Source organism: Crotalus tigris, unplaced genomic scaffold (assembly GCF_016545835.1).
Source record: "Crotalus tigris isolate CLP2741 ecotype Arizona unplaced genomic scaffold, ASM1654583v1 scf7180000019297.387313, whole genome shotgun sequence".
Taxonomy (NCBI): Eukaryota; Metazoa; Chordata; class Lepidosauria; order Squamata; family Viperidae; genus Crotalus; species Crotalus tigris.
Window position 1 is genome coordinate 299,002 of NW_024097473.1, and position 19,370 is coordinate 318,371.

Below are 19,370 nucleotides of genomic sequence, written 5' to 3' on the forward strand. Positions count from 1 at the left end.
AAATTGAATTAGAAAATCAAGGAGTATACGAAATCCCATGCACCACTTGTCCCACCACATACATCGGACAAACCAACAGAAGAATAAGTGCACGCATTGAAGAACATAAGAACTCAGTCAAAAAAGAGGAACCAACATCTTCCCTGGTCCAACACCTTAAAGCCACAGGACATGAAATTGACTTTAAAAATACCAGAACCATTGCCAAAAGTGAACATTTTAATAACAGAATAATCAGAGAAGCCATCGAGATAGAAAAACGCCCACACAGCATGAACAAGCGAGATGATACCTCCCGCCTACCAGCCATTTGGAAACCCGCCCTTATTGACAAACGACTCCCTAACACAAAAAATGATACCAGACCCACACTCACAAAAACCACACAGGATGTCACCACCACACATCCACGCAAAAAACAAACCCAAAGCCACACCGATGACGAGGCACGACCACAAACCAGAAGCCAGACCACAGCTGCATCATTAGCCACTTTAAACCCCTCCAATCCATACATGAAGCAAACTGACACCCTCCATGAAGAGGAAGCACGACCACGAACGCGAAGCCAAAAAATAGCAAGGCAGCCCAAAATCTCAAACCCCTCTGCAACTCAGACTAACCTGAGCACAACCAAACAGAACACTCCCCCAGCCAATCAGAGCACAGCCAAGCCCCTAACCATTCAGAACACACCTCCACCCAATCAGAACACAGCCAAGCTCCCACCCAATCAGTTCATACCCCCACTGGCAGTTAAAAGGAAGAAACAGCTAAGACCACACATTGCTGCTCAAAGCACGAAGCTGAAAACACCAGCCTGAAGATGACGAATGGGACTTCGTCGAAACGTCGCCAAGACACTTCCAATTTTACGCGGGAGAAAACCCGAACAACCAAAGACCTACATATATGTATGTATGTATGTATGTATGTATGTATGTTAACAATTACACAAAAATATGATCCCTGGGTATATCCATATTTAAAACCAAACAAATAAATGTGAGCACCAGGGAGTGCTAAAAAATTTAATAAAATTTAGTAAAATGTCAATAAAATTACAATAAAACCAATAAAACGCCTAGCTTTCGTCAGCAACTGCTGACATCATCAGGGTTCAAAATGCCGGTCAGTAGGAGAGTCCTCTTTATAGATTGGCCAGAGTCTGCACCCGGCTCCTAGATCTTGTCATTGGGCCTAATGGAATAGGCTGTTTCCCGGTTGCCGGTTTCTTATTAGCAGTAATTGCTTTCTGGCATTTCTTGCTTGTGTAACTGTCATTGGGTGTTTTCTCTTTGCCAAATTCGGGGTTTGATGGAACGTCCCCGGGGTTTGACTTTTGACTAGGCAAAATGTAGATATTATAATAAAAATAGAAATTAAAGCAGCGTACTTCAAAAAAATTGTAAAATGAGAGAACCTATAGACTAAAAAGCCCATAATATATAAACAAATATAAACAACATAAATCAGTAAAAATGTACCACTGTTCCATCAACAAACAAAAGATGTATTTATATTATCAGTACTCGTCTTGGCATTTGCAACCTATCAGCAGCATGTTTTAGGGGCTATCCCCATCCTAGCCAAAGACCTCGAAGAAAAGCCAGGTCTTCAAGGCCCTCTGAAATGCCAGCAGCATGAGAGCTAATACTTTTATATTTGTATAGTTTTTATTTTCTTATGATTGTAAACTGCCCAGTGTTACTTGGAATTAAGATGGACAGCCAATAAATAATTTATTATATAAATAAATGCATCAATCAATCAATCAATCTCAGGGGGAACCTCATTCCAGAGGACGGTGCTGCTCTAGAGAACACTTCTGGAGTCTCAGTAGATGATATTATGTAATCACTCCATCGGATCTAAAGTAATAGCAGCATGTGTTATATTAGTTGGCATATATTTAAAGCAAACATCATAATAATTTTGCACAAGATGCAGCTTCAGAATCAAACATAAAGATAGCCCTTCACAAGCAGTCTCTCACAGGTAGTACTACAGTTATTTAAATTTGACATTATGAGTACATAAATCTCTCTAGTTTGTTCCTGTCCACGAAAGCATAATAATCCATCTGAAGTTGGTAAGGGACTATTCATGGAAGTCATTGAAGAGGTATAATCCCATTTAATGCATGTAATTCCATCTATTATCTTTGCTTCTCAAGATTCAGTTGCAGTTTACGGGCCCTTATCCACCATATCACTGTACAGTATTTAGACACTGATCCAAGATATGTGTATTTTGATTTAAATGACATGGAAGTGTACACTTAACTTTAAAGTTCTTGAGGACCTTCCTTAATGATTTTATAAGCTATAAGTAACATTGGGGATGAAGCAGTGCTTTGTAGCACCCCACAAAATATTGCCAGGATGTAAAAACATGACCACCAAATCATATACTCAAGAGATTACACCCGCAAGTACAGATTCATAATCTGCTCCTAACTTTGTTTAATCCTTTTACATACATATAGTAATGTAGGTTTACTTCGTGGAATTGGCAACACAAATATATATAGAGAGTCTCAAAATGATAAATATTATGTGAAACAGACAGAATGAGAATGAGAGAATAAATTATTTTAAAAAGTATACAGTAGCATATTGTCCACCAGTTGCATTCTTTGAAATTTACCTGTCATGTGTCCTCATGAAATCCCAAAGTTTTGAAATACCATTCTGAAAAAAAGGCATATAAATAAGCAATGTTATATTAATATTCAATCTATTCCCATGCAAATCAAACAGTCAACTTTCAGCATGTTTTTAGTTATAAATGCCACAGTTAATTTAGAAGCCTCTCTAAATTTCCTATTTTTGATGGAAAAGTTGCATATATACTAACAAGCTGATGTGAATAAAGCCAGGTTTTATGGGTGCATCTATATATTTTTCTCGGCAATAATGTGGGAAGTGATTTTCCCATTATCTTCTTGGAATATTTTTTTTCCAACAGTCCAATCTGAAGTGCAGATTATACTATATCCAACCTTTCTCTAGTTTAATCATGACCAACGCTACATTGCTACTGAACTGAGTTTAAATATAGTAGCATTTGCTGTTATATTAGATGACTGCTTAAAGTCTTTCCAAGAAAGTCTGCACAGGACATGTGTGTTGACATACAACTGACTCTGGCTTTCTAATAGTCAAAGAATTCACATTGGCTAAGATAGTTTATAGTTCCATGCCAGTGTACAGATTGGATCTTTGACAGTTCATCTTAACACTATTATTAGGCTTGAAACAAGAAAACAATTACACAGGTGGATCTCAAGACAGTAACATATTGATAAGGAATGGTTTAAAAGAAACCAATTCTTTCCAACCACTTGTGCTAATGTTGAGTTCAAATCTGTTCCTTCTCATCCAGTGTTTCCAGACACCAAGAAATAACCTCAACAATATCATTTTATTTGGACATAGAGCTATAACTAATATCAGCATATTGAGAATGCTTTACCCCTTACTGACAGATGACCTCATCCATTGGTTTTATGTAGATGTGAAACAGGAGTTCTGAGAAACTCCACACTGGCCCCCATCAACACCAAGTGGAACTGACCCTGGGAGAAGGATGAAAACTTTGTATTACTTTGGCTCCCCCACTTACAACTTTTTGAATTGATCCAGAAAGATACCACAATCAGCCATATTGAAAGCAAGGATGGATACATAATCTATGCCATTTCTGCCATAGATTATCCACAAGTATGATCAATTGCTATCTCAGTCTAGACATGAAACTTGACTGAAAGGGGTACAGATAATCTCTAAATTATAAAGTGACCTATAGCTGCCCATCTTTCAGGGAATTTATATAGTTAGTAAACAGTTGTGGAGGAATAAAAGTACCTCCTTTTCAAAAACCATTAATCAGTATGTAATGCTGTCCAGTTTAATAATTTAATAGCTTTCTCTATTTTACGTTATATTGTTGTGGATTGAAATGAAAAATATTCTTTTTGTCTTTGCTACTAGTATAATCCAATTCAGATCAGTTTTGTGCAGTTAAGTTTCTATTGTTCCAAATACCGACTTCACGCTGACAGTCCAGTAGGAAGGCTGCTAATTATTAATAGCAAGCAAACAGTTACCAATGGTTATATGGCTCTGTGTACTTTACAGCACATTAAATCTAACGTACTTATGGTGATTTTATCAGGTAATACACAAAATGACAATAATTTATCATCTATTCAACAAACTCATAAGTGTATAAGATAATGAAGACATAACAAATGGAGAATCAACTTTGTCTTTCAAGGCTTCTCTTCATTGTCCCAGATCAATAACCATCAACATGTTTATCATGCAGACATTTGCAATAGTAAGTTGGGGTCCCAGTTACTGCTCCCATTGCTATTGTCAGAAGACTGAGGATATTTTTCTAGTATCTCATTTATATAGAGAAAGCTAGTAGCAAAAGCAAACACTGTTAACCCTGCAGTGCTAGCTCTACACAAAAATGTCCCCTTATTAGAAACTGCTTGAATGCTGGCATTTGTCAAATAAAAAAGAGAATTCTCCCAGAGAAATCTATTTATGTATTTTAAAATATTCAGTCACTGAACAGATCTAGGCATTCCTGACAAATAGGATAAGATAGGATAGAATTAGAATAACAGAGTGGGAAGGGACCTTGGAGGTCTTCTAGTCCAGGGGTCCCCAACCTATGGGCCACAGCCCACTACCAGGCCCTGGCCTGCTGGCCACTGGGCTGCAGGAAAAACCAAGAGTACAAGTACAGATTTGGTGAAACCTGGCTCAAAAACAGTAACTGTGAGATAGACCTTGGAGTCCTAATGGACGATCACTTAAATAGGAGCCAGCAGGGTGTGGCGGCAGCCAAAAAAGCTAATAAAATCCTTGATTGTATAAACAGAGATATAGAATCAAAATCATGTAAAGTATTAGTATCACTTTATAAAGCCTTAGTAAGGCCACACCTGGAATATTGCATCCAGTTTTGGTTACCACATTACAAAAAAGATGTAGGGACTTTGAGAAAAGTGCAAAGAAGAGCAACTAAGATGATTAAAGGCCTGGAGACTAAAAGGTATGAAGAACAGTTGCAGGATTTGGGTTTGGTTAGTCTAAAGAAAAGAAGGACTAGGGGACACATGATCAGAGTTCCAGAATTTAAGAAGTTGCCAAAAGAGGAGAGGGACAACTTATTTTCCAAGCACCAGAGGGGCAGGACAAGAAATAATGGATGGAAACAAATGAAGGAGAGAAGCAACCTGGAATTAAGGAGAAATTTCCTAACAGTGAGGACAATTAACCAGTGGAACAGCTTGTCCCCAGAAGCTGTAGGTGCTTCATCACTGGAGGTTTTTAAGAAGAGACTGGGCAGTCACTTGTCTGAAATGGTATACAGTAGTGTCTGCTCCTTGAGCAGGGGGTTGGTACCTTCCTCCTCTCTTCTGAATGATTGAAGATGCTTATATGAGAGAGATGCTTTTGTGCCATTCAGGCTTTGTATTTGAAACTAAAATTGCTAGGTTCATTCAAGGCACTAAATCTTTAATATGAATTAACAAAACCATTTATAGCATAGCATGGCCAAACAAATACATCCTATTATAGATTGCAGCTTGTATAATTGTATTAAACTGGGTTCCTACAACATCACAAACTGCTCAATCTCATTTTAGTCTTAGTGTGTGAATCTAGTAGCAAGCCTCTCTATAACTTATGCCTGCTGCAGAAATATTGCTTTGTTTCACGCATGTGCCCTGTAATGCAGATATGATATACGATATATGATATGATATATGATACGATCCTCCCCTTAGTTGTGAGAACTAAGCAAGAGAATGATCCTTGACATCCTCTGAATAGACATATACCCCAAGCCCGCCGATTCAGATCTAGGATCAGCTTTTTGAGAGTACACAAGAAAAAAAATTAGGAAAAAACAGGATGCTGATGGGATAAAAGGTATAAACATAAACCTGGGAAGTAAAGAAAGAACAATATTTAACGGAGATGAGACAAACAGAGGGAAAATTGAGTAAGGAAAAAGAGAGAAAAACCTTAGGAAAGTTTTACGTAAAAGGATTAAATTCCATAGATAAATGATTGCTTTTAAGCAAGACCTAATTTTCAAGCTAATTTTCAAGCTCCCTTTTCAGCAGGGAGGTACAAGTATTTGACGTCATGCTACTTTCTTTTTTTATGGGTCGTATTTTTACCAGCAATATAAAAGAATTCCCTATTCCTAATATAGGGCAATTATTTGGGTGGGATGGGGAAATCATTTTCCTACTAGTAAAGGACAATATTTGCATTTCAGGTGATATAGCTAGGAAGTAAGAAGAGCTCCCTTTAGTTAGCCATATAGACTAACAATATGACTATGTGCAGTTTCAAATGTTATCATGAAAATATCCTTCCTCTCTATACTGTCCTGCATAGTAATTAAATTGCTGAGCACAAACAACAAAACCCACTGAGAAATAGGTTATGTGGCTAGGGGCAGAATGAAATGCTTAATATTTTCTTAAATTTGCACTATCCTGGTTTTATTAGCTAAAACAATATTTTGTTTAACCATTTTCTATTTTAGCTAATGAAAACTGACTTTAGATCCAATGTAGTTTGCAAAACAAGACAAACTTGGATATTTCTAATTTGATTGAGGCTTTTCCTTTTTTTCACCAGCTGCACTATTGATGCCAATTTCTGTCATGTGCCATCAATAGCTAACACAACGAGTGACTATGGCAATGCCCCTGAACGTTTTGTACCTCTAGGTCAATATGAACTTGATGGAGTTCATTTGTGCACATTTCCCCTTGCATGCTTTTCCCTTTGTACTGTTTAATTACATAAGCTTGGAAGGAATTTTCAGATCTTCTTTCAGCTGTCTTCTTGTAAATAAAATAACGAGAAAGAAAAAATCTCCAAACTTTCTTTTTCACTGCTATCACTTAAAACATCATTATTTAAAGAGTATATAAAGCCAAATCTGCATATGGTATTGTGATATCAGAATTATCAACATAAATTGTGCATCACAAGACAGAGACAGCACATTTGGGCTTATACAAATTTCTTTGTAAAAACAGAGCTCTTTTCTACACAGCATACAAAAAGTATAATCTTCCAATGCTTTCTGATGTGGAAGAGAAAATCGTTGACAAAAGTTATTTCCCACACCCTTAATATGGAGAGTCAAGGTACTACAGTGAATGTAATGCTGGACATGGATCCAAATTTATATTTCTATTGCAGATAATATACCTGCCACAAGAAACAATCAAATTATTGATTTTTCTTAGCCATCTACTACAGACTTCTCACACAAATAACAAAATGAATCCACATGTAAAATATGATAGTGCACATTCAAATTCCTTGAATTTCCTGGAGGAAGATTCATACATCTCAGTAGCAGAACATAAGCTTTCCATGCAGAAGGTTCCAGATTCAATTACAGCAATTTTCAAATGGAAGATAATATTATCTCGAGGACCTTGATTATTTAGCATAGACAGTATACACTGAACTAAATGGATTAAGAATAGGGTATATAATGGCAATAGTTATAAAGAGCTTGTTTTAGGTTAGTGAGTTGTATGAGCCCAGTCGTTTTCATTTATTCAGCAAATCGCAATTAAAGCAAACTTAGTTTAGTGCACTATATAAACCCAGCCAGCAGGACACCTTTTCATGTTTCCAAATATAACAAACAAATAATTACATTAAGTAAAATCTTTCAAGGGAGCCTGACTCCTTGATCCCATTCCCATGACAGGTTTGATGGACTAGAAATCAGGAAGCATGAATTCTAATTCTAATTCTCCTTTAGGTATGAATGTTAGCTAGGTGACTTCAGGCCACTCATTCTCTCTCAATCCAACCCTTACAAGATTGTTCTTGTGAGGAGTATAGTAGACAGGAACATGAGTTATACAAAATAAAGGTGGAATATAAATCTAAAGATTAATAAATAATGTAGCAAGGTTAAAACATCTACTGTGGCCACCTAACACAAACAAATGAACAAGGCATGCATATTTGCATAACATTTTGAACATATGTTGATGTTTGTATCTATATGATAAATATAATCAATAATCTGAATAAGAAAAATTAAAAATAATATACTAGTAATAAATCTCATCATATTGACCAAATTATTTATGATCCCATTGTTCAGGCTGAGACCCAGCTCTCATTGTTACAAATTCAAAGTCTGATTTTGACAGTTTTGATCTTTGAATTAGATACTAATTGCATTCTAACTTGCACTACCCATTAGGCAATGTAAGGCAGCATGTTTTGATTTCCATCTAGCTATTTAGTTTTTTAGAGTTTCTATTAATGATTTAGTATTATTTTTTACCACTGTAGTTACTTAAATTTATGATTCAGGCCCCAAGTCAGAAATGAAAATAAAATCGTATTTTTACAAATTGTGAAACCAAAACAAAACACTACTGTTGAATCCTTTTCTAAAAAGCTCCAAAAAATAATCTTAGTGTCTCAGCAGTTACCGAGTTTCCACATTCAAAGCCAGCTACAAATAAGTGTAACGATACTGTAGACTCAGACTTCAATTTGCATCCAAATTTCAACTGACCAATCTAAACAAAATGTAATAAACCATAAACATTTTTTCCCATACAATCATCTGAAAGATGTACACTTATAATTTTAATTGACAATATATATTCACTCTTTATAGTAACTTTTATAAGTTTTATATTTTGACAAGTGATTGTAAAGAAAACATAATCCACAAGGTTATGGCTATGTAGCTTATCTGTGAAAGTATTTTTTCCACCATTGGGAGGTAAAACAAACATTTCTGAACATGTTTTCTCTGCTCATTCATCTATTAATGTGATACCACAAATACCACAGCTAAGGCCACTGTGTTCATTCAGCTATGAAACTTACTAAATGGCTTTGGACCAGTCAGTGTCTTTTAGTCTAACTCCCTCTTATAGTATTCAGCATGCAAAGAGAATACATTCTCCACTGAGCAAGAAAATGAGGGACATAAAAAAGGAAGTATTGTATTTTAATAAACATATTACTGTAAACAAGCATTGTGGTGGAAAGCAAGGCCCCTGAGACTCCAGTTTCTGTCTCTGCTGCAACATTCAGCTGGTTATTCTCACTGTTGTTCTTATGCTGTTTGCAGCTCCTCTCAGCAGTGGGAACTCCATAGCTTCAAAAGTGAGTCACTTGCATATCATGTAATGCCTGCAGGAAGAGTGCTCCAAATACATCCAGTCCTCAGCACAGATACCATGCACCATCCCAAAACCAAAAAATGAAACCAATAAATACCACAAACAGACAGCTCTACAGACAACAAGAAAAATGATAAAAACTCTCTCACACTCACACCCCACTGTAACATTACAAGCTTCCCCAACCCTAAACATAGTTCAGGGTGCTATGCAATCAGTTCTGAGGCAACTGAAAATTGACTTCCTAGGGCATCTTTTATCTTTCAGCAAGGCCTGTTATCTGAAAGAAAGAAGATCAGTAGACATGTTGTTGACATAAGAAAACATACAATGAATTCTTTTGAATTGCCAGCATTTTTGCATAAATATGAACTAAAAGGTGATTTATATATTTATTGGGGAATACGATCCAAAGCTACATATTTGTTGGCAAAAATAAACTGATGCCCCCTTGGCCATCAATAATTGCAACTGAACATTTCCAATAACTGTTGATCAGTTCTGCACATCAGCTTGGAGGAATTTTAGCACATTCCTCCTTATAGAACAGCGTCAACTCAGGGCTCACACTAGCTGGCCATTTTGGGTCCTTCCACACCATTTATAGAGGCTTAAGGTCAGAATTTGGTCATCCCAAAACATTAGCTTTCATATGCTTTAACCATTCTTTGGTCATACGATTATTTGTTTTGGGTCACTCTCTTCTGCACTTGCTGTCTTGCAACAAAAATCAAAGATAAAAAAAAAATTCTTAACTGCTTAACTCTTTTTTTACATTGGCCTTCATGTAAAAAGAAACTATAGCCCAGCCTACAAAAAACGTAACTGTAAAAAAACAGACTAGAAATAAAAAATTAAAATAAGCAAGAAAATGGTAAGAGAACACCTGCCTGATCTTGATGAATAGAAATCACTGGGATCTGACGGATTATATCCCAGAGTTCTGAAGGAACTGCCATATGTTACCTCAGAACCATTGTACTGTATCTTTAAAAAATCCTGGAGCACAGGGAACTGCCAGAGGATTGGAAAAGAGATGATGTGGTTCCCATTATCCAAAAAGGGGAAAAAAACATACCCAAGAAACTACAGACCAATCAACCTAACATCAATACCTGGGAAGACACTGGAAAAAATAATAAAAAACAGATTTGTGAACATCTAGAGACGAAGTTATAACTAGTAGCTAACAAGGGTTTGTTAAAAACAGATCATGCTGAATCAATCTTATTTCATTCTTTGACAAAGTGACTAAATTAGTAGACCAGTGAAATGCTGTGGACATAATATACTTAGACTTCAGCAAGGCATTTAACAAAGTAGACCACAACCTACTTCATGGTAAACTAGAAAGCAGATAGATGGCATAGACAGCATCACCACCAGATGGATTTGTAACTGGCTGACAAACTGTACTCAACACCCCAGAAGATAAACTCAGGATCCAAAAAGATCTTCACAGACTTGAACAATGGGCTCTATCCAACAACATGAAATATAATGTGGAGAAAAGCAAGGTTTACACCTAGGCAGAAAATATCAAAGATATTACAAGAACAGATTAGGTGAAATCTGGCTCAAAAACAGTAACTGTGAGAGGGATCTAGGAGTCCTACTAGACAATCATCTAAATATGAGCCAGCAGTGTGTGGCAGCAGCCAAAAAAGCTAATACAATCCTTGATGTATAAACAGAGGTATAGAATCAAAACCACATGAAGTATTAGTACCGCTTTATAAAGCCTTAGTAAGGCCACACATGGAATATTACATCCAGTTTTGGTCACCACATTACAAAAAAGATGTTGAGACTCTGGGAAAAGTGCCAAGAAGAACAACTAAGATGATTAAGGGCCTGGAGACAAAAACATATGAAGAACGGTTGCAGGAATTGGGTATGGCCAGTCTAAAGAAAAGAAGGACTAGGGGGTGACATGACAGCAATATTCCAGTATTTGAGGGGCTGCCACCAAGAAGGAAGTCAACTTATTTTCCAAAGCACCAGAAGGCAAGACAAGAAACAATGGATGTTTCCACTATGTTTCACAGATGGGATAAGATTCTTATTTGGAATCTCATGTTTGTCTTTCACCAAACATAACACTTTTCATTCCTGCTAAAAAGGTGTACCTTGGACTCCTCCATCTACTGAACATCCTTCCAATAGCCTTTGGATTTGTCCATACAGCCTTTGCAAATGTAGAGGGGCAGCAGTATTATATTTGGAGAGCAGCAGCTTTCTCCTTGCAATCCTCCCATGCGTACCACTGTTGTTCAGTATTTCCTGAATGGTGGTCACACGCATTGCTGACATTTCCCAATGGAAGAGAGGGCTTTAGTTCCTTAGATTTACCTTGGGATTCTTTGCAAGCATTACACACTTTGTTCTTGATGTGATCTTAATTCCTATGAAGGATAATAATTGTGCTGTTTGTATATATTTGTATATATTTTGTATGCCAGTGAAATCCAAACCCTTTTGAAATAGTTTTGTGACCTTTTCCAGCCTGTTGAGTATAAACAACTGTTTACAGAGGTCCTCCGAAATCTTTGTTTAAACCATGATACATTTCACATGCCTGTGTTGTGAAGATTAGGCTTTGACAATGAATACATAGAATTATGTTCTTTAAATAGGACAAGAACCTCCACACTCACATCTCATTATCATCCCATTGATTGAAGCACATGACTAATTTCCCCTTCAAATGAACTGACAATCCTAGATGTTCACATACTTTTGCCACACAAAAATATGTAATTTTGATTAATTTTCCTTAACACCCAAGTATACGTTTCTTGACTCATGTGTTTAATTGGGTTCTTTTTATCTATTGTTAGAACTTGAGTGGAGAAGGGATCATGTTTTAGATCATATATATGAAAAAATATTGAAAAATCAAAGGTTCAGAAACATTTAAGTACCATTATACAAATAGGAGATTAGCATTATTTTCCTTGCTAATTAGTTTATGAGGCCAGCAATTAAATTATAGTTATAACTAGGATGCAATAATTGACACCAGTACAAAGCGATTTCAAAAAAAGAAAGTAAAATTTTAATGTTTGGATTTAAAATATAAAAATACTAAAGGTAGAGATTATATCATCTAGCATGACGAGCAATTTCTAAAAGTTTAGAATGACTCATAGTTTGACACCAGTCTGGATATCTGATGTAGTCCAGATTAAGATAAATTCATGTATATTCATAAAAAATGGCAGATATTGCATTTACTGAGTAAATATTATAGAAATATAATCATGAAAAAATGCTTTTGGCCAAAGCACTCCATATTGTTTACATGAGCGATAATGGCTAAGAGGCCATTTAGAAGAAGCAAATAAGGTTTAAGTGCCCTAATGAAGGTACATAATAGAACATAAGCCACATTTCTTAGAGGCAAAAAGCCAAACAGGACCAGTTGAGCGAGGGATTGTTGCCATCTTTGCTTTTCCTAAGCAAATGTTTTCATCCAGCTAGGTTGTGATGCCTAATTAACTCTGACTCTTTTAGGTTGCTAAGTAAGCTTAGTCCTGATTAGTACATGGTTGGCACTATTTAGCAAGGGCTGCAGGCTAGCTTGGGGAAAAAACATTATGCAGGAAGATAGTGGCAACCCATGCTTATATTATGAGAAGAATATGGATATGTTGATAAAAGTCACAAGGTATTGAACTCTATATGAAAGCCACTTACTATTATTTTTAAGCAGCTTTTGAAAGACCTTAGTCTAGAAGAATAGTACTTTATGTCTTATTAGATTTTTTTATACCACATTTATTATTTTTTATAAATAACTCAAGGCGGTGAACACACTTAATACTCCTTCCTTCCATTATTTTTCTAGTCCTCTGTTTTCACTCTAAAATACTTGAAAAATGTTGAAAAACAAATAATGCCCAAGGGAGGAGAAATCAAATATATGACATTGGATAGGAATAATTGCATAAAGTATTCCATAACATGGGAAGAGAACGTTATTTTGACTAAGTACACCGTTAACCTCTCTTTTTTTAAGGGGCATACGGAAAAAATTATTCGAGAAGAACTAAGGTAAAACTTAGGTAAAACTTCCAAAGGTAAAATAATTATTTTACCTTTGGAAGTTTTACCTAATGCCCTTTCCATCTTTAAAATTGGAATCACAAAAGCCTTTTAACAAGCCATTCTCCCACTGATAAAAAGCAAAAGTATTTTGCATCTTAGTCTCCAAAGTACCACAGAAGCCATTTTCCACTCACTTACTTCAAAAGCCATTAAAACAACTTGTTGAAGGACAGCAGTAGGGGGTTAATGGAAGGCAAGGCTTAGAAACAATCTTTAGATTTTTTTTTTGTAAAGAGTTTCTCACAGGTCCTTCCAACAAAAATGACAAAGATCTTCACAATTCTTACCCATCTACCAAAATCAATGGAAAACAGAATACTAGCACCTTCAGAGTTAAAAAAATATGCTTTTTCAAGAAATGTAGGCGAAACATGTAAAACATTTAAAAAAGAAAATAACTAAAATTACTAGAAAAAAGAGAAAAGAACAAAAACATATATCTATAGAAAAAAGTTTGGTTTCAAACACAACATTAAATCTTGACTGTAGAGTAAGTTTCATTACATCAATAGAGAGCAAGTTCACATGCAAAAAGAAAACATCAATCTAAGATTGTAACTCTTAAGTGGCACTGTCTTTCTATCACAAAAAAAATATCTTTTTCTACACTCCCTGCTCAATAAGTCTATAGTTCTTCAGATGATTCCAAATGTTCAATACTTAATTTAGAACCACATTCACATTTTAAACGTTATTATTCTGAAAATTGTATCGACAAACCTAAAATGAAGTATGGTGAGACAAGCATATATCATATGCATCCCTGTTTCCTCCATTATTTTAGTTTAATGTTAAAAATATATCCAGCAAAATGTGTCTAGTTTCTTGATGGAACAATAAATTACATATAAGAGAAGATAAATACATTCTTTAAAATTTCCATACAATATCTTTGACCAGTGAGGATATAATCCCATTTGTAATGATCTTGGACAAAGAATTAAAACTGCACATTTTATTTCAATTAATTATAAAAGGGAAGGAAATCCATACTTGGTCATAACTTGTTTTGAAATTTTGAACTATTTAATATTAAGGGTTTTTGTACAACAAAGCTATCATTGCCTATTCCAATTTTTATGATTCTGTACCTAAAATACCTGTTAATGAGCTGTATTATTCAAGACTTGTCATACTTTTATAAAATCAGACTCTGCAAGGTAGATAATTTGAAACTTTCAGATTTTAAGCTTTCTTTCTTCCAATTTTGAATACTGCTGGAAAAAGTAAGTACATTGTCTTTGCTCCAATATTTCTAATAACGGTATTGGCCCCATTGTCAGAAACAACCTCAGATAGGGATTTCTTATAACTATCTACTAGTCTCAACATTGACTGGGAGGAATCTTTTCCCACTTCTCCCTGTTTTTCAGCTGTGTGATGTTTGAAGGGTTTCTTGCATATATAGCCTATTTCAAATTACTCCATAGCATTTTGCTGTGATTTAGACCTAAGCTTGACTTTGCTATTCCAGAACTATCCACCTTTTTTCAGCTATTCCTTGGTGGTTTCACTGGAATGTTTAGAGCAGTGGTTCTCAACCTGTGGGTCGGGACCCCATTTGGGGTCGAACGACCATTTCATGGGGGTCGCCAAACCATGCTGTCCACCATTTTGTTCCCTTTTCCCTAGCTGTCCTACTCCCTCTTATTGGTGGCCACACCCACTTGGGGGTCACCACAACATGGGGAACTGTATTATGGGGTCACGGCATTAGAAAGGTTGAGAACCACTGGCGTAGAGGGATCGCTTTTAATCCCTCTCTCTCCAATCTCTGCCTGTGTCTTCTGGAGGGAGGGGGGCCCTGTCCATCTCCAAGCCAGGCAAGCCTCAAGTCTGTGGGGAGGGCGAGGAGGGATCGCTTTTAATCCCTCTCTCTCCAATCGCTGCCTGTGTCTTCTGGAGGGAGGGGGGCCCTGTCCATCTCCGAGCCGGGCAAGCCTCAAGTCTGTGGGGAAGGCGTAGAGCAGTGGTTCTCAACCTGTGGGTCGGGACCCCATTTGGGGTCGAACGACCATTTCACGGGGGTCGCCAAACCACGTTGTCCGCCATTTTTTTCCCTTTTCCCTAGCTGACCTACTCCCTCTTATTGGTGGCCACACCCACTTGGGGGTCACCACAACCTGGGGAACTGTATTATGGGGTCACGGCATTAGAAAGGTTGAGAACCACTGGTTTAGAGTCATTGTCAAATTGCAAGGTCCACTTTTGGTTAGGCTTCAGTCTTCAGCAGATGCTCTCACATGGTCCTCTAGGACCCTCTGGTACAATGAAGATTTCATAGTGAGCTTCCCAAGCCCTGATGCAGCAAAGCAGCCCCAAACCATATCATTTCACCACCATACTTTACATTTCATTCTGGTTCAATGCTGTCTTTGGTTTACAGCAAACATGTATTTGGATATTGTGCCAAATAACTATATCTTTGCTTTGTCTGTTCAGAACTATAATGGTATGTGGAAATGACCTTGAGAGACAAGGGAAAGGGAATATCTGACAAGAGGGGGAGGAGCTCCAAGTAGCTTAAAGGTCAGAGAAAGAAACTTAGGAAGGTCCCGCCCTAACTGATCAAGCTGTTAAGTGACCGTAGGAGATTTGTACTTTCACACTTGCAAGATTGTTAATATAGCCTTACAATAAAATAAAATTTGCTCATCCAGTTATATTTCTGTCTGGTTTATCTGAGAGGGCTGACAAGAACAATTGTTCCAGAAGTCTTGGTCTTTGCCTAGGAGTTCATGAATAAACTTTAGTCTTATCCTGATGTTCTTTCTGGAGACCAAAGGTTTTCTCCTGGCATACCTCCCATGTTGATCCACTTTGTGTAGCTTCTTTCTAATGGTAGACATACTCTGATATCAAAAGTAGTGAGAGCTACTGCTAGGTCATGTGATGAAATTCTGCGGTTTTTAGAAACTTCTTTCAGCTTCTTGTTTTCTGCCTTCTAGGCTTTACTTGGGAAAGTAAATATGCACTTTACAAATTAAATTTTGTCTCTTTGTATATGATCCTCCAGGCAATGGAATGCTTGATACCCAATTTTTAAATCCCCTTCTAGACTCATAGGCATCTATAACCTTTTTAATGAAGGCCTCTGAGAGATTTTTTGACTAGGCATGGTGATAGCATACACTAGAATAAATCAAACTAAATGTCTGAGATTTAAATAAGGCAGGTTCCTCCCTTCTAAAATATTCTAATTGTTTTTATCTGATCTTGTATGCCTGATTCTAATTGCAGATATTTGAAGTATTGATAAATATAAAGGTGTAAATTTTTCCACATATGAAAGTGACATTTGCGTTTCTTTAAATTTTATTCGTTTGTAAAGTTTATTAGCTGTCCATCTTACCACACGGTAACTTTGGGCAGCTTACAATATTAAAATTGCACAATAGACTAAACACATAAATTGTATATTATATCCCATTTATCAAAACTTTTGAAATAACAATCAAATATTGTATGTTGGAATATGATGAAGTTAAAAAATTCAGTGGGGTGTATCTACTTTTTCATGAGGGTATATACAGTAAATGAATGCTGCTACTTAGATTCTGGGAGACATAAAGTACTTGAAAATATTTAATTGCAGAGATAATTCTCACAATTGCAAACATAATTCTGTGTTGCAGATGTCATAGGATAAGCACATTCCTAAAACTGTCTTTTAAAACAAACCAACAAAGCAAAACACAAAATGATGGAAATAGTATTTAATAATATTATGCAACTTCTTCTAAAGCTGAGCTTTGCAGATCTTCCTGAATGCATTGCCAAGAGTGTGCTGTGGCAGACTTTCCTGGTAGATTATTCCATAGCCCTTGGGCAATGGCAGAGAACTGACACTGTCATTACCTCCCACAATGATGGCAAATAAAGCAAAGGACCTGATGAATAACCTAATTGGAGAGCAAAAAACCCTTATGGGATGGAAATGATGATCTCAAATGTAATGTCCTTGTAAATTCTGCAGAATACTTAAAACAGCAACCTAAACTGAGAAGTTATTTAGATGCTACAGTTGTTCCTTTTATCGAACACAATCCAGCAAATAAAAATTCAATCTCTCCTTCTTGCACTATTCTACCTAGCTTCAGCATCATAAACTTTCTAACCTCAGAGACCATCTAAGGATCTGACCTATGAATAATCATTTATTTTTTAAATACTTAGATGGTATACTTAATGAAGGATTTAAAAACTTTTGAGTTAGAAGTGAACTTTAATAAAGAAACCCGGTGTTCTCTTTTTTAAAAATTAAAAAGTAACAAGTAATTGATGTGAGTACTATGGAAATATATACTTTATTTATAGAAGCATTTACAGATATTAGGTTTGTAAATTCCCAAGAGGTGTATGTTTTTAAGATAAAATCAGGGGAAATTTAAATACCAAACCCATTTTTACAGACCCTAGAACCCTCTCTGAATGCATCACTATATTTTAATGATACAATTTCTGAAATTGCCTTATGCTTTGTTATCCTTGAAGTCTGATGGCAGTACCGTACATTTAAAATAAATTATGCCCATTTCAGAAAATGGGAAAGGGCCACTTGTTTGTAGCAAACAGTGCCAATTTCACTAACATTTAGAAGACTGGTATTTATTTAATTTATTACATGCCCATATTTTCCAAAATGTTTATAATAGGAAATATATTAATAAAATAGCAACAAAAGCATTTTAACTCAGAAATTTTTAAAAAAATAGAAAATCCTCCTGGCATCTTTTTAAAATTGCTTCCAATATGAATATGACCAAGTTTCCTTGTTTGAATTTAAGCAAAAGCTGGATAATCCAGAGTATTTATTATTTCCCACCTTTATAATTTTATTATAATTCAAGATAGTGAACATATCCAACACATCTTATTGTTCCTTTTTCCCCACAACAACCTTAAGAGCCCAAAATCACTAAACTGGCTTTCATGGTTAAGATAGGACTTGAACTCATGCTCTGCTGCTTTCTAGCCTGACTGCCTTAACCACTCAACTAAACTGATTCTCTTTATTACTATCAGCTATGTTTTGAAATTCTGTAACTTAATGAATTAAATAGGTTGCATAATACATGCATTAGGTTGACAAGACAGCTTATTATACAGAGGTGAGATAATATATTTCCACTCACCTTTCTTTCTGACATAACTTTTATATACTTGCAAAGTCCATTCCATATTTATTTTGTAAATCAAAAACAATCCATATACCCAATCTAACAAAACAAGAACTCTTTAAAGGTGGCATTTTTGCAATTTTGGTTTCAGAGCTAACTCTCAGAAAAAATGAGCAATGAAAACAGAACTGAAGGCATGAAATTTGATAATAAATCTTTATGTAAGCACTACTTATAAGCGCCCCTATTTTTTATTCCCGTATCCAATAAAATACTCTTAACATGTTTAAAAATATAATCCCTCAACTCAGTGTGTATTTCTTCCTTTAATATGTGTATCACAAACACTACCATCTGTAAAGCAAAGACATTCCCATAATTATATTGAGCAGATTAATGAAAGAACACTCACCTTGAAAAGTTTTGCCTTTAATGTATTCATCATCGCTCATCACATCTGTCCCTGCAAATCCCATTTCCTATTCTATTCATGAGGTGCAGCAACCTGGAGCTTTAGTGATTATAGCCACACTTTTCCCATGGCCTTCTCACCTCTCATCTCACCCTTAAGAACCCCATTCCCATTGTTTATCATCTGTTCTCTTCTCCTAGAAACTGCTGTTAGAAGTTCACTTATCCCTAATCTTGCCTGCTGCCTTTGATATTCTTTCTAATCCAACAATCTGTCAACTGGGGCATCAACCCATGTCCAAGCCAGCTGCTCTCTCCCAGGCTTCATACAAAATGTTCAGAAGATTGTGATCCAGCAAGAAAAACTTGAAGCAAATAATTAATGTTCATTCGATCAGAGCTCATGACTTTAGTGTGCTATTAAGTAGACGACTGAAGAAAACTAACTTTTTAAAGTTTGTTTAAACTTGGCTGTTAATACATTAATGAAATTCTGGTCAATGTGT

At 36.0% G+C, this 19,370-nt stretch overlaps 1 protein-coding gene across 3 annotated transcripts in view; it reads right to left on the minus strand.

Moving 5' to 3' along the window:
• NUDT14 (nudix hydrolase 14) overlaps window positions 1–19,370 on the minus strand; it is a 67,983-nt gene that overhangs the window by 42,422 nt on the left and 6,191 nt on the right. Inside the window, exons 1-2 of one of the 3 annotated variants that reach the window (XM_039361487.1) lie at window positions 18,866–19,166; window positions 2,650–2,693 (exon numbers count right to left, since the gene is read on the minus strand). In XM_039361487.1, the coding sequence (XP_039217421.1) occupies window positions 2,650–2,693; window positions 18,866–18,898 (77 nt within the window). In that variant the 5' untranslated portion in view covers window positions 18,899–19,166. Of the gene's footprint in view, window positions 1–2,649; window positions 2,694–3,477; window positions 3,560–18,865; window positions 19,167–19,370 lie in introns of those variants that run through there. The other 2 variants (XM_039361489.1, XM_039361486.1) reach the window with 2 other exon arrangements.